The following is a 12,930-nucleotide window of genomic DNA, read 5'->3' on the forward strand; positions in this document are numbered from 1 at the left end:
ATGGGAGAAGGGATCTGAAGAGTGGTTCCCGAAGTAGAACCTGCTGGAAAATTAAAATTAAAATACAGGCACAGAGGGGCCTGTCAGAGGGACATGCTCACTGTCAGCATGGTTGACATAGGGTCTCCTGGGCACCAACAGCCCCATCTCCTGCATCAGTGGAGTGGCCATGGTACCCACTGGTTTAGGGTCCTCCCCAGGGTGGGAGCCCTTGGGATGTGCTTTCCATGGCCCCGTGGAGCTGGTGAACTGCAAACTCTCATGCTCGTGCACCCTCTCGCTTTGCTTTCTAAGTGAAGGAGGATTTCCCAGATGGAGGAGAGCTGGGTCCTTCTGTGGAGGAAGGAGAGGCTGAGGAGGGGCACGACATCACCCCATATCCCTGTGGGACAGGGTGCATGGGCTGCAAAGCTGGGAGATGGCTCCAAGACACGGCTGCTATTGCCTCCATACTAAGGGCTAGGTGAAATCCCTCCCTGAGCCTACTTCTGATGTGTTGTTATCTCCCTGGGCTGTGGAAAGGTGCCTGTGGAAGGTTTGCTTTGGGAAGCAGCTGCCAGAAAGATGTCCTGGCTCAGGTGGCCAGCGGCAGAAGGGAGCATGGAGTGAGGGTAAAGGATCAGTGGCAAAGCATCAGAGTGCCTGAGCAGGTTTTCAACTTGCTGTCTGCAAGCTGATCCATTGTACCATGTCTCAGAGTCATTTTGGTACCAGCTGTTGCAGGGGAGAAAGACAAGCCCCCAAAAAACAGCTTCTGATGAATGTATGAACACCAGCAGGTCTCCTGCTCTGTAACCAGCCAGGATACACCAGGTCAGGTCTTCAACTAAACTTCTCAGGGAGAGACAAAATGAGGTGTCTAGGCTGGAATGGGGTGCTGTGGGAACACCCCAATGGGTATTTTCCTGCTGCCTTTTCATCTTGCAGGAAGGCTGACCAGCAGCAGCTGGGTGAGCAGTTTGGAGTGGCCAGGGGCCCAAGCCCAGGGCTGGGTCCCTGCTGGCCCAGGGGAGAGAAGGTCTGGGGGCTCAGGGTGTTACAGGTCTCAGTCCAGTGGTGATAGCTGGAGAGATGCAGAAGAGTGAAAACACAGTGGGGTCCAGTTTGGAGAGGGCAGCGGTGCTTAAGGGGCAGCTGCCTGTCCCCAGGACATGTCCTTGACGTGCAGAGGTGACTGTAGCTTTTCCAGGGTGTGGGTGCTTCAGAAATTAGCCCTAGCAAAGCACTGCAGGCCTCAGAGCAGCCCTGAGCACTTTATTCTCACAGCCCACCCACACATATCCACAACCAGGCTTGGGGCAGCACCAGGGCTCTGCAGAGACACCAGGGATGCTGGAGAGGCAGAAGAGAGGCAGCATCAGAGGGAAGGCACTGTGCTGGAGGGGAAAGAGGTGGTTGGAGGGATGTTTTTCCCACAGTGGGGAAACAATGGGGACAGACCCAATCCCACAGTCCTGCCAGTCCCACAGCACCTTCCTCCCCTCACCAGCTCAACACTGTCCCTTGCGCTCCACAGCCCTCCTCAGTCCCAGACCCCTTCCTGGGGAGCCACGCTGCAGGAAGCACCTTCCCATGCCAGTTCATCCCTCAGGCAGACCCAGGCCAGCACATGCCCCCCAGGGGTGGCAGTCCCAGCCACGGGCACCCCTCTGCTGTGGGGCCAAGGCACCCACATGAGGAGCACTCTCTTGAGCAGCGTCTCAGCCTGTCCTGAGGAGCCCCTCTCAGAGGATCCTGACAGCCTGCAGCATGTCTGCCAGCACGTATGAGCTGTCCCAGGGGCGCCCTGGCTCCCGCAGGGCCCCCTCCAGCGCCCGGGCACGTGCCCCCAGCTCCGCAGGGTCCCGCCGGCCCTCGGGGCTGGGCTGGCAGAACAGGATCTCGTTGACCTCCCCTTCGATGCGACGCGTGTAGAGCAGCGGGAAGACATCCCTGAGGGTGGCCAGGACAGACTCCTTCAGCCGGGCATCACGGCACACCAGGTTGAGCACAAAGATTCCTGCAGCAGGAGGAGAGGGGTGGGAGTTCAGCCTGTGTACACCACCCTGCTCCCTGTGGGAACACAGCTGAATCGGTGCCACCACAGTGCAAATGTCTCCCCCACGGCAGCACGAGGAGTACCAGCATCCCCCTGGTACCCTTGGCCCAGCTCCATGTCCCTGCTGCCACATGGGTCGTGGGTGGCCACGATCTGTTCTCAGGTACCGCCTACACCCTTCACTTCCAGCAACCCTTCCTGGCCCCCCGGGATGTCTCAGCCTGCCTGACCCAGCAGTGCTGCAGGCCACCTCCTCAACCCTGCTGGCACAACACCCAGCGAAACACTCAGATCCAGGACCCACCAGGAGAAGCAGATGCCACACAGCAATGCTGTCTGTGGCCACTATTCTCCAGGATGAGAAATGGTGGCACAACCCCAGCTCCACACAGAGCCAGCCAGCCTGGCCACAGGGACACAGCCAGATCTCCCCTCCTACCTTCTGGCTTGAGGATGGTTTTAACTTTCTGCAGGAAGGGCTTTTCCACAAAGGCTGGAGGTGGGCAGCTCATCCCCACTGTGAGGTCTTTGCTGTCCACGTCGAACATGATGGTATCATACTGGGCTGGGGCTGCAGGAGGAAGCACAGAGAGTTGTTATCCCATGGGACAGAGGTGAACCACACACGATTGAGAGGCAACAAATGGGATGGTCCAGACATCTCCTCTGCCATGTTATGGGTCTCTTCTCTCTCCTGGGGTTTCTCTTTCCAAATGAAACCCACAGCAGCAGCCCTTGGTGCTGAGGGAGGCAGCAAATCTAAGGTCCCCTGCACACTAGGCAAGGACAGGCTGTGAGCTGCAGAGACCTGGTGAGGCTGGAGACTGTGACACATGGCAGGAGATGGGCAGGGGATGAAAACAGCCCAGGACCTCAATCCTCAACATGTCACCCACCAGACTTGATGGGGTACCCAGAATGCTCCCCAAGAAGGTACCTTCAGCTGCCAGCTTGGCCACGTAGTCCAGGCCATCGGAGAGGTGCACTTGCATCCGGTCACCCTGGGAGAAGCCGAACCAGCGCGTCGCCACCTCCAGCATGGAGGGGTCAATCTCCACCACGGCCACATGGGCCTGTGAGAAGTAGTCATGGATGAAGAGGGGCAGGCTGCCACCGCCAAGCCCCACCACCAGCACTGCCAGCGAGGCTCCTGCCAATGGAGAACACCCAGTGAGCCACCAGGATGCCTGGCTCCAACTGCTCATCCCACCCACTATCCACAGACCACTTTGGGAAGGGTGCATGGGGCCAGAAAAGCCATTCCCCAAGGAGCTGGGGTGTGGGGACACAGGCGCACCTGCCCCCAGCACAGCCTCTCACTGCTGGCCTTGTCACCTGGGAGGGGGTCGGGGCCCCCCAGCAGGCAGAGCCCTGCGACCATGGCCTTGTGGTGCTCACAGCACAGGTAGCTCTTGTCGATGGCTGCAGGTGGCTCAGCAGGGCTGGGTATCTTCTTGTCTCTTCTCCGTTTCTTCTGGCCTGAATGACAGGAGACACCAGCTGGTAAGGCAAGGTGGGAGACAGAGGTGCCCTCTGGGGACTAGCCACCCCCAGCCCTGCCCCACCCACAGCGCAAAACCGCTCCCAGAGCTGCTCTGGGACAAGGCAGGCAGGTCCCAGCAGGACTTTTACCTTCCTCCTCAGTCTCATCTCTGTCACCTCCCCAAAAAAATCAGCCTTGGCCCCTGCCCCTTCCTGGCTGCCCCAGGTACCTGGGAGAGGTGTGGGAGCCAGGAGCCGGGCCTCCGACTGCACCACGTTCCTGTTGCGGAGGAAGATGAGGCGGCGGAAGTAGCAGGTGCCGTCTCCCTTCACGTCCTCCACCACGTACTCCCCGCTCAGGGGGCTGGTGTCCTGGTGCCGCACCGCCCGCACCCCAATGTCCCCTCCCACGGACAGGAAGGGCACCTGCAGGAAGGACAGTGACTGGTGTGAGGAAGGAAAGACTACAAAAACAGAGCCTGGCATTCCCGCTGTCCTGACAATGGCTACGGAGCCATTGGATGAAGGCAGGAGCAGTGGGATGCCACAGGACCTGCACTGGTTTCACTCCCATCCGTGTGTTGGGGGTACAGGGAGCAAACACCTCATGACTTCTTGCAAGAGCTCAGGTTTGGGGAGTTGGGGAAGGAAGGAGACAGGATGAGCAGAAGTTAAAGCTAGGATTAAGAAGAGGCTGCTCTCAGGATTTCGGGATGCCCGGTTTTCTTGGGATGCTGGGTTTTTGAGGGGAAGGATTTCACACTGAATCTGCCTCCAAGCAAAGGTAGACAGCTGGAAGGAAAACTGGGAAGAGCTGCACCTGAAGCCAGACTCCTGCCCACCAAGGCAGCCAGCTCACACTTTGCAGCTTGGTCTCCCTTGGAGAAGAGGGATTCACTGCTGGAAAGGAACCAGCCTGTTCCCGGTTTTGGGGAAGCCAATCCAGGGGTTTGGGCAGTGGGGGCTCACCTGCTGCCGGGCAGGGAGGCCTGGCGGGGCCAGCTCCATCACCTTCCCTGACAGCTCTGCCTGGATGCCAGCCATGCCCTCGTAGTGCTGCTCCCTGTGAAGGGCCACGGTGACCAGGCGCCCAAAGCCCGCACTGGTGGCCAGCTGCCTCCGTCCCTCCTCCGTGCCAAAGAGCCACTCGGTTTCTCTGCCCTGTGGAACTGCAGAAGGGGATGCCATCAGCCTGGGCTGCTCCTGGTCCCAGGGGCAACCACCCCAACCTCCAAGGGAGGAGCCACAGGGAATGGCAAGACATCATGGCAAGACTAGAGCCGTGCACCACAACCATCAAGAGAGCCAGGAGCTCCCCTGTTTTGAGCAAGCTCATGCAGGAGGCTGGAAAAGCCATGTCTCATTAGAAGGGGTGTCCAACAGCCTCACGACCTGTCTCCAGGCTGTGCTAAGCCCCAGCTTTGCAGTTGTGCAGGGGGGGGAACAGCGCCACTGGAAGAGCCTGACACGTCTCTGTGAGGTGCAAGCAGAAAAACCAAGTGCAGCCCCAGCAGCCCAGCCCTGCAAGTCAGGACACCCACACAGACCAGAGGCGCCTTCCCAGCTGCATCACTGCACCCTGGCTTCATGCAGCAATGTGCTATGGTGGCTGTCACCTGCATCAAGGCAGGAATCACCCCCTTGGAGGCAGGACAGGCAGTGTCCCTCTGCTGTGAGATGCAGCCAGCAAGCTCTGTGTCAGGTCCCTGCTTGCACCACCAGGCAAACACATCCCACCACAAAAACAGGACTAAAACAACAAATGAACCCCCCACAGGTGGGTTATTTCCCTCTCCAGTCCCAAACTCAACCAGGCCTGAAGGGCTGGCCACTTGCAGCTCCTGGCCAGAGCACTATCTCGTTGCAGGCAGGACAGGCTGTACTCACTGATGAAGATGGCAAAGCGATTTTCCCGGGAAGGTTTCACCGAGGGGCTGTCAACCACATGCAGTGTATAGCGAGGCTTCCCGCTCTCCTTGTCACACAGATCCAGGGAAACCTGTTCCCTGCAGGGGGTTTTGCTCAGCTGGCTGCAGAGCAGGGCGTAATGCTGCCTGTCCTTCACCGCTGCCACCAGCCGCTCCACGCTCTCCACCCGCATCGGCTTGTCCTGCTCCTCGGGGCAGATCTCCAGGATCTGTGGTGCCGAGCCAGGGATCTTCCTGAATTTTGTCATGACATAGACAAAGACTGGTAGGACAAACTGCTGGTTGTCCCCGCTGCCGGCCACCTGATGGACACGCACAACCCAGCCTTCCCGGGAGAAGTATTCCACTGCTTTCTTCAGCACATGGGCTTGAGCCAAGGACACGCAGAGGTAGCGCCCTCCCACCTGCAGGACCCGGCTGATCTCGGCAAACATCTGGTCCACCTTGGCCAGAGTGGCCTCCTCCTCATCAGTAAGGAGGGCATCCAGCGTGCCTTTGTCCAGGACCACCTGGAAGTGGGCGTCAGGGAAGTCCATCTGAAGCATGTCCATGAGCAGGTAGCTCATCTTTGGCCTCCTGCTCCCGCTCCGCTCCTGCATCTGGCGGATCACGGCGTCGCTGATGTCGATGTTCACGATGTCCTCGCACATTCCCATGTCGTACATCTGCTCGCTCAGCTCCGAGTTCCCACAGCCCACCACGAGAACCTGGGGCAAGGCACAAGAGCAGTGGGATGGTGAGAAACCCCTGGAAACGTGCCCCCAAAGCACTTCATGAGCAAATATCAGCCACAGCTACGAGCCCTCTGTGAAAACCACACCCACAGCACCTGCAAAACCACTCTCTGGGCCCTAAGACAACATTTCCATAGAGAAAAGTCACATGGGCACAGAAGCAATGGATCTGCTGCGTCTCCTCTGGGAACAATCTGCGTGTTTTACCCCCCAGAGCTCCCCATACCAAAGCAACCCAGGAGTCTCTCCTGTGCTCTTGCTGTAGCACACTGGGGGCTTCACATTGTCTGTCAACACACAATGGCAGTTTACGGTGGGACACAGAGGCACAGAACTCATACATCGAATCACACAGAATCAATTACATTGGAAAAGATATCTGAGATCATCGACTCCAACCTGTGACCCAACACCACCATATCAACTAAACCATGGCACCAATTGCCACAGCCAGTCCTTCCTTAAACGCCTCCTGGGACAGTGACTCCACTGCCTCTCTGGGCAGTCCATTCCAACGTCTGAGCACCCTTTGTGTGAAGAAATTCTTCCTAATGTTCAACCTAAACCTCCCCTGGTGCAGCTTGAGACTGCGTCCTCTCGTTCTGTCGCTGCTTGCTTGGGAGAAGAGCTCAACCCTCACCTGGCTACAACCTCATTTCAGGGAGCTGTAGAGTGATAAGGTCACCCTTGAGCGTCCTCTTCTCCATGCTAAACATCCCCAGAAGGCGCCCCGGGGAGACTCGGCCCGGGACAGGGTGCTGGGTACACACGGGGGCTCACCTTGTCGCGGGGCCGCACGTACTTGTGCAGGACGGGGCAGAGCTCCGGGAAGGCCCCGTACCACTCGAAGGCGCGCTGCCCGCGCTGCCGGAAGAAGCGGTCCCAGTACCGTGCGGAGCCGAACTCCGCGGGGCTGCGGGGCAGCAGCTCCATGGCCGAGCGGGTGCGGGTTCGGCCCCGCTCCGGTCCCGCGTGGCCCCGCTCTGACCGCTTCCGGGTCCGCGGAGCGCGCGCGCACGATGGACTCGCCGCCCATTGGCTGCCTCTCCCCCGGCCGCTTCCCATTGGCCAGCGGGAGCGCGCTGCGGGAGCGCGCAGCGGCCCCGGCGCGCCCCCGCCCGGCCCCGTTCCCGTTCCCAATCCCGGTTCCCTGGGCCGGCCCGGTCGCGGCACTCTGCTCAAAATCTCCTGGCAGAAAGGGTGACAGGGACTGAGCGGGCCGACCCCGCCCCCGAGGCACAAACGTGCGGCTCCAACAACCGGGACCCGCCGGGCCCCGCGGCGCTGCCGCAGCGACAGAAACAGGGCGGAAAGAAGTACCGATGGGTTCTAAAGGAGCAGCTTTAATGGCAGCCCGCAGCAGAACAAAGCTCTCCCGAGGCTGTGTGTGACGTGGACATGCAGGGGGGTTGGAGGGGATGATCTCCAGAGGTCCCTTCCAGCCCTAACAATTCTGTGATCTGTGGACACGGGGTGCCCGCAGCCCGGGGCACTAGCTGGGACCGGAGTGGCTCTCTGTCGAGTTGCTCTGGAGAAAGAAGGTAGAGAGCTCGCTCAGTGCTCTGTATCGGTGTGAGATGGAGTTCTTCACTGCCTTGGGCAGCTCAGCGTAGCTGCAGGGCACAGAAAACACAAGTCTCAGCAGCAGAGACACTTCAGGATGTGTCCCCTAGTCACCAAGAGCTCCCCCTCTGCTCGCTGCCTCCCTGCTTGGCTCAGCAGGCATCTGTAGTGACACGCTGGCAGAGCCAACAACCCCTACCCCGATCCAGGGGTTCACTGTAACGCACCACGTTCAGATCCAGGAGGAGTTTTCTCCCTGGTGCCCTTCCTTGCAAGCCAATTCCTCTTGACACCCTCACCCCTGGCTTGCCCTACACAAAGAGCTGTAGGTAAACACCACTTACGTCTGGTTGTAGCCATCTGGCTGAAAGCAGGGATCCCAGCCAAAATCCCGAGGGCCTCTGGGCTCCACGATCAGCCCCTGCCATGAGAAAGCAAAAAAGGCCCCTTAAGCTGTGGTTTCACAGCAATTCACTTGCAGCCACATTTCAAACACAGGCTGAGGGGCTGCACAGAGCCACAGACCCCACTGCAGCCCCCACAGGGTGCTGTGCTCCTTCTCAGCACCTCCCCGGGGTGGGACAAAATCAGCAGCCCCAAACTCACACTGCCCTACGCTGGCAGGGCCTTTGCCCCTCCAAATAACAGAGCTAACAACTGCACTAGAATACAGCCCTGTCAGAGGGAGATGAGGGGCTGAAGAGACCAAGGTAACATGCAGAGCTCAGCAAGTACCACTGGGAAAAGGGCTGCAGCACCACCACCCGCTCTCTCCCTCAGCCTGTTCCCAACACTGAGAAGCTCCGAGGGTGTTCAGTAACCCAGGGGCCACTAAAATCGTCCTCAGCAGAGCCAGTGCTGTCACACATCACATGCCAGCCCTCCTCCCCCAGCATGTTCCCTTTCCCAGCCACACCACCTACGTGGGTCTGGCCCTTGAACAGCCTGACGGGCTCCTCGGGGTTCCCACTGCTGAAGGCGAAGGTACAGAGGGCGTAGGCAGACTTGTCTTCAAAGCCAGCCAGCAGCTTGTACAGGCCTGAGAGAGACGGAGAGGATGCCGGCGTTACTGCCGCTCCCTCGGAGCGCAACACACCCCCTAGGGACGGATCGAGGGAGCATTCCGAGCCGCATTCCCGGCCACCGCGGAGAGGAAGAACTACAAGAGGTGACAAAGCTCAGGCACAGGGATGCTCGCGGCGGGATCCCTCCTATGACTGATGCCAGAGCCTCAGACCTCACTGTGTGAGGGCCCTGTTACGATTTTGGGAGATGAAGCCAAAATGCAGCACCAGAGAGGACTAAGCCCACTCTGAATTAGAGTGATTAGTGCTCATGTTAATGGGATTAACACTGAACTGTGGGATCAAGGCAGTCACTGCACACCAGGGGAGGGGAGGGGAGCATTAGTGGAGAGAGGCCTGCACTGAGGTCACGGGGAGCAGCAGGTCTGTCAGGTCACACTGATGACAACCAAGAAGTTCTTACAAGCCCTGCCACCAGCCTGCAGAGGCAGGAATCTGGGAATCCAGGGATAAAGCTGCTGGGGAAAACAGCATCCCAGGAAGGAGGGCAGAGAACAGGCTTGAGGAGAGAATGTGAAGAGACAGAGCTGGACAGGCAGGAAAGGGAACCAGCTATGAAACAGGCAGTGTGGTGGGCAGGCAGGCTGGGCAGAACCCAGCATGGACAGGGATTCACTTCAGGGGAAAAGGAGCAAGTTACAGGCAGAGCAGTAACACAAGAGCAGTACCTTCTGGCTTGAGTTTCTCCAGGAACCATTTTCTGAAGAAGAAGGAGAGAGGGAAGATTAATTTTTGCTATTATCTCTCAGAAATACAGGTAACCCAGTGCTCACTCCTGAGCCATGCCAAAAACATTTCTCAACATAAATTGTTCACATTTTACACCCAGCTGTAGTGCTGACTTGGTCACAGCCTCAAGCCTGCCAGAGTTCAAGAAGTGTTTGAACAAGGCTCTCAGACACATGGTGGGATTCCTGGAGTTGTCCTGGGCAGGGCCAGGAGTTGGACTTGAGGATCCTTGTGGGTCCTTCCAACTGAGGATATTGTATGATTCTATTCTATCACCTAAAGCTTTTATGTTTGCTTAGCACAGCAGAGATAGTTTGGAAGAATTAATCACACAAACAGTTAATTCCAGGAGATGAGGCAGTATTTCATTGCAGAAGTTCCACTGTAATGCAATCATTTTTTTATCTGCTGGATTTAAGCAGTTCCTATGAGAACCTACAGACACTCATCACAGAATCCTGCTGAAAGGCTTGCTGCCTTCATTACACAGACCCCACTGTGTGGACAGGTTCCCAAGCTCACTGCCAGTGTAAGAGGCATAGGTTGGGAGCCAGAGCCAACAATCCAGGTGTGTCTGTCTCATCCCGCTCCGTGACTTAGAGCAGGGCTCAAGGAGTTAAGCCCAGCCCCTGTGTCAGGACCCAGACCAGGAATCACCTCCCTGACCCTACTGCTCCTGGCACACGGAGAATCCTCCACTGAGCCCACCCTGCCAGCCTGTGCTCCTAACTCTGGCACACAAAAGAGAAAGCAACTTCCCTCCTACTTACATGTAGGGTCCTGGAAGGCCCCCCAGGGCATTGAAGCACAAGCAGGTGTCCTCTACTATAACAGGTCCCTGAACCTACAGCAAAAGCCCCAGAGGAGGAAACATTAGCCCTAGAGGAAAGTCACTGCTTCCAAACCTATTTCCTTGCTCTGTCCTATCCTCACATTTCCACTTGGCCTCAAATGCAACTTTGACCTTAAAGGCAACACACACCAGACAGACACAATCCAACCCAAGCTCTCCCCAGGCAGGCCAGAGTGGCTGAGGAACAGTAGGGAAAAAAAACAAGCTGAAGTGAACACCCCCTGCCCTCCTGAGGGATGGGAATGGCAGGACAAGGAAAGGGAAAGCCCGTATCCTGGAGGCAAGCCTGCATTTCTCTGGAGTCCCAGCTCTCACGTGGTTCTTTTAAGACAGCCATCCCAAAGATAGCTCTGGGAGCTCAAGCTGACAGCAAATGTTGTGTCCTGCAGCCATAGGGCCTGGACTGAAGGAGCTGCCATGTCCTCCTGCTGCTCCAGGGACACAGGAGACCAGAGGAGCCGCAGCGGGGCTGCCAAAACACCGTGTCACCAGCGAGAATTCACCATCACCCGGCCCAAACCGGGGCGATGGGAGTGCGGTCAGGCCAGGCCAGGCGAGGCTGGATATGCCTTTGGCTTCCCTCGGGGCAGGTTTGGATGCCCCAGCGTCCCTGTCTGGAGTCCCTCCGGGAAAAGGGAGAGAGCAAAGGAGCGACCTGCCGGGCGGCTTCACGGCACTTCTGCACGGAGATCTCGTCTGGCTCCCCCTGGTACTCGGGCACTGCGGACACAGGGATCGGAGATGAGGAGACGGCCGGGACGAGACGAACCTCCGCGTCCCGCCCGGCCCCGCCAACAACTCACGGTCAATCTTCTTCGCCACCAGCGTGTAGGGAGAGGAGTCCCCGAGGATCTGAGTGACCTGCAGAGGGAGAAGTGAAAGATCAGGGAGGGAGAAGAGAGGTGAACCCGCCCGCAGCCCCAGTCCCGCTGCCCCCGCACCTCCTCCAGCTTCTTGGCGTTGCCGGTCACGAACACGACGCTCCGCCGGGCGGGCGCCGCCATGCTGACCCCGCGCGCGGCTGCCGCGCGCGCCCGGCCGCCAATCAGCGCCCGCGGCCGCGCCGCGCCCCTCAGCGCCCAGCCAATGGGAAAGGCGTTTGCCCCGCGCCCCCGCAGCGCTCAGCCAATGGGAACGGCGCTCACCTGTGCGAGGCGGGAACTGCCAGCCCTCCGAGGGCGGGCACGGGGTCGGGCCGGAGGGTCTCGCGAGAGGCGCGCGGAGGGCGTAGCGGGTCGCCATGGCGACCTTCCCCCTCAAGGTCCTGGTCCTTGTTTACAGCCCCGGCGTTTGGCAGCCGCGGTCGGAGGATCCCCGTGCCTGTTTTCCCTGAAGTAGAACCACATGTTCGTTGGAGGAATCGGGCAGTGCGTTGTGCGCCAAGCGCTGCTGCTGTTCACCCCCACGACCTCTGGCGCGTCTCTGCGCTGACATCTGGTTTCGTGTGTCGGAGCGATCAAGTTCCGTCACTCTTGCGTTTGCTGCTGGTGGTGCCTCTCACAGCCAGAGCGGGTCCCTTGGGAAGGTCTGTGCTCAGGACAACCTCAGTACGGAGTGACTCGAGCCTCAAACCACACCCGACACTGGCACCTCATGGCAGTGCAGTGATGGCTTTGGCTGAGGCAGCTTTCTCTGCCCTGCATCTCTGGTAACTGCAGCGCCACCTGGACTGGGGAGGCGAGAGGTGTCCGTGGGGCCAGTATGGAGCCCCAGAGGACAGGTCAGTGCAGTCCAGCACTGGTGGGGAGCAGTGCCCTGGCAAGCAGCAGCCGGGTCCTGCGAGCTCTCCCACCGCGGTACCCAGGCCCCTCCTCACCACCACCACCCCCCCCCAAAAGCCCCTGTTTTGCAAGGGGACTCCACAGGAGGGACTTCTTTCCCCCTGGGCTGCCCAGCTGCCAGAGACAGGAGATCTCTCCCCACCTGTGTCACATCCCTGCAGCCCCCCTGCCCTCAGGCATGGGCAGCCCAGGGTCTCACCACACAGGTCACACCTGCAAGCCCGGGAGGAGGAATGCACAGCTACAGCCAGAAGATGCCATTCCCTGTACAAAAGCAATCATGTGGAAAACAGCAGCTGACGGTCTGCCTTCTGCACTATGAGGGAATGGATAAAACAGACCCGACGCTTGGGTGAAGGAGTTGTTTTTGTTGTAGAATCTCCTTCATAACGTCTTCCAAGTGAAAACCAACCCCCAAGCTTGCAGACACTGCTGGAAACAACAACTCTCTCTGCTCACTGCAGTTCTCCCTGCCACCAGTCCAGCATGGGACAGCACAGGCTGCAATATAGAGACCACAGTGTCAGAGGAGCACAAGGAGGACTGCTCAGTACCACTCTGAGACCAGACATTTCCAATGGTCTTTCCAGCCTTGGAAAAAAAAAAAATCTATAAAAGTTGTTTAGTAAGTTCTGTTACTGTGAAGCTTCTGACCAGGACCATTGGTTTGCTGCTGGGGCTGCCTCTCCCAGCCAGAGCTGGTCCCTTGGGAAGGTCTGTGCTAAGGACAAGTCACT

At 58.6% G+C, this 12,930-nt stretch overlaps 2 protein-coding genes across 3 annotated transcripts; both read right to left on the bottom strand.

The window, feature by feature from the left end:
* Positions 1–1,234: 1,234 nt before the first annotated feature.
* On the bottom strand, positions 1,235–7,213 carry EEF1AKNMT (eEF1A lysine and N-terminal methyltransferase). 2 transcript variants are annotated; one of them, XM_027734886.2, is made up of 8 exons: positions 6,963–7,212; positions 5,408–6,155; positions 4,490–4,689; positions 3,751–3,946; positions 3,374–3,517; positions 2,976–3,188; positions 2,478–2,609; positions 1,235–1,999 (listed from the first exon to the last, which is right to left on the bottom strand). In XM_027734886.2, the coding sequence occupies exons 1-8, from the start codon at positions 7,113–7,115 to the stop codon at positions 1,725–1,727; spliced, it is 2,061 nt and encodes a 686-aa protein (XP_027590687.1). In that variant the 5' UTR covers positions 7,116–7,212; the 3' UTR covers positions 1,235–1,724. The 2 variants fall into 2 exon arrangements, 1 of the variants encoding a protein (XP_027590687.1); XR_003543276.2 differs by having other exon boundaries at positions 1,915–1,999; positions 3,336–3,517; positions 6,963–7,213.
* Positions 7,214–7,505: 292 nt separating this feature from the next.
* On the bottom strand, positions 7,506–11,499 carry ITPA (inosine triphosphatase). The gene is made up of 8 exons (XM_027734871.2): positions 11,354–11,499; positions 11,216–11,273; positions 11,068–11,132; positions 10,330–10,403; positions 9,499–9,530; positions 8,669–8,784; positions 8,090–8,166; positions 7,506–7,795 (listed from the first exon to the last, which is right to left on the bottom strand). Exons 1-8 carry the CDS (start codon positions 11,414–11,416, stop codon positions 7,675–7,677), a joined length of 606 nt encoding a protein of 201 aa, XP_027590672.1. The 5' UTR covers positions 11,417–11,499; the 3' UTR covers positions 7,506–7,674.
* Between the last annotated feature and the right edge of the window lie 1,431 nt (positions 11,500–12,930).

This window comes from Pipra filicauda, unplaced genomic scaffold (assembly GCF_003945595.2).
Source record: "Pipra filicauda isolate LSUMZ 115617 unplaced genomic scaffold, ASM394559v2 scaffold396_size653610_pilon, whole genome shotgun sequence".
Taxonomy (NCBI): domain Eukaryota; kingdom Metazoa; phylum Chordata; class Aves; order Passeriformes; family Pipridae; genus Pipra; species Pipra filicauda.

Coding starts and splice junctions, on each gene's coding strand:
- EEF1AKNMT (XM_027734886.2), bottom strand. CDS start 7,115: ATGGAGCTGCTGCCCCGCAGCCCCGCGGAGTTCGGCTCCGCACGGTAC. Junction 4,690..5,407: donor TCGCTTTGCCATCTTCATCA/GTGAGTACAGCC, acceptor CCCCTTCTGCAG/TTCCACAGGGCAGAGAAACC. Junction 2,610..2,975: donor GGCCAAGCTGGCAGCTGAAG/GTACCTTCTTGG, acceptor TTCCTCCTGCAG/CCCCAGCCCAGTATGATACC.
- ITPA (XM_027734871.2), bottom strand. CDS start 11,416: ATGGCGGCGCCCGCCCGGCGGAGCGTCGTGTTCGTGACCGGCAACGCC. Junction 9,531..10,329: donor GGCCTTCCAGGACCCTACAT/GTAAGTAGGAGG, acceptor CTTCTTCTTCAG/AAAATGGTTCCTGGAGAAAC. Junction 8,167..8,668: donor TGTTCAAGGGCCAGACCCAC/GTAGGTGGTGTG, acceptor TTCTCATGGCAG/GGGCTGATCGTGGAGCCCAG.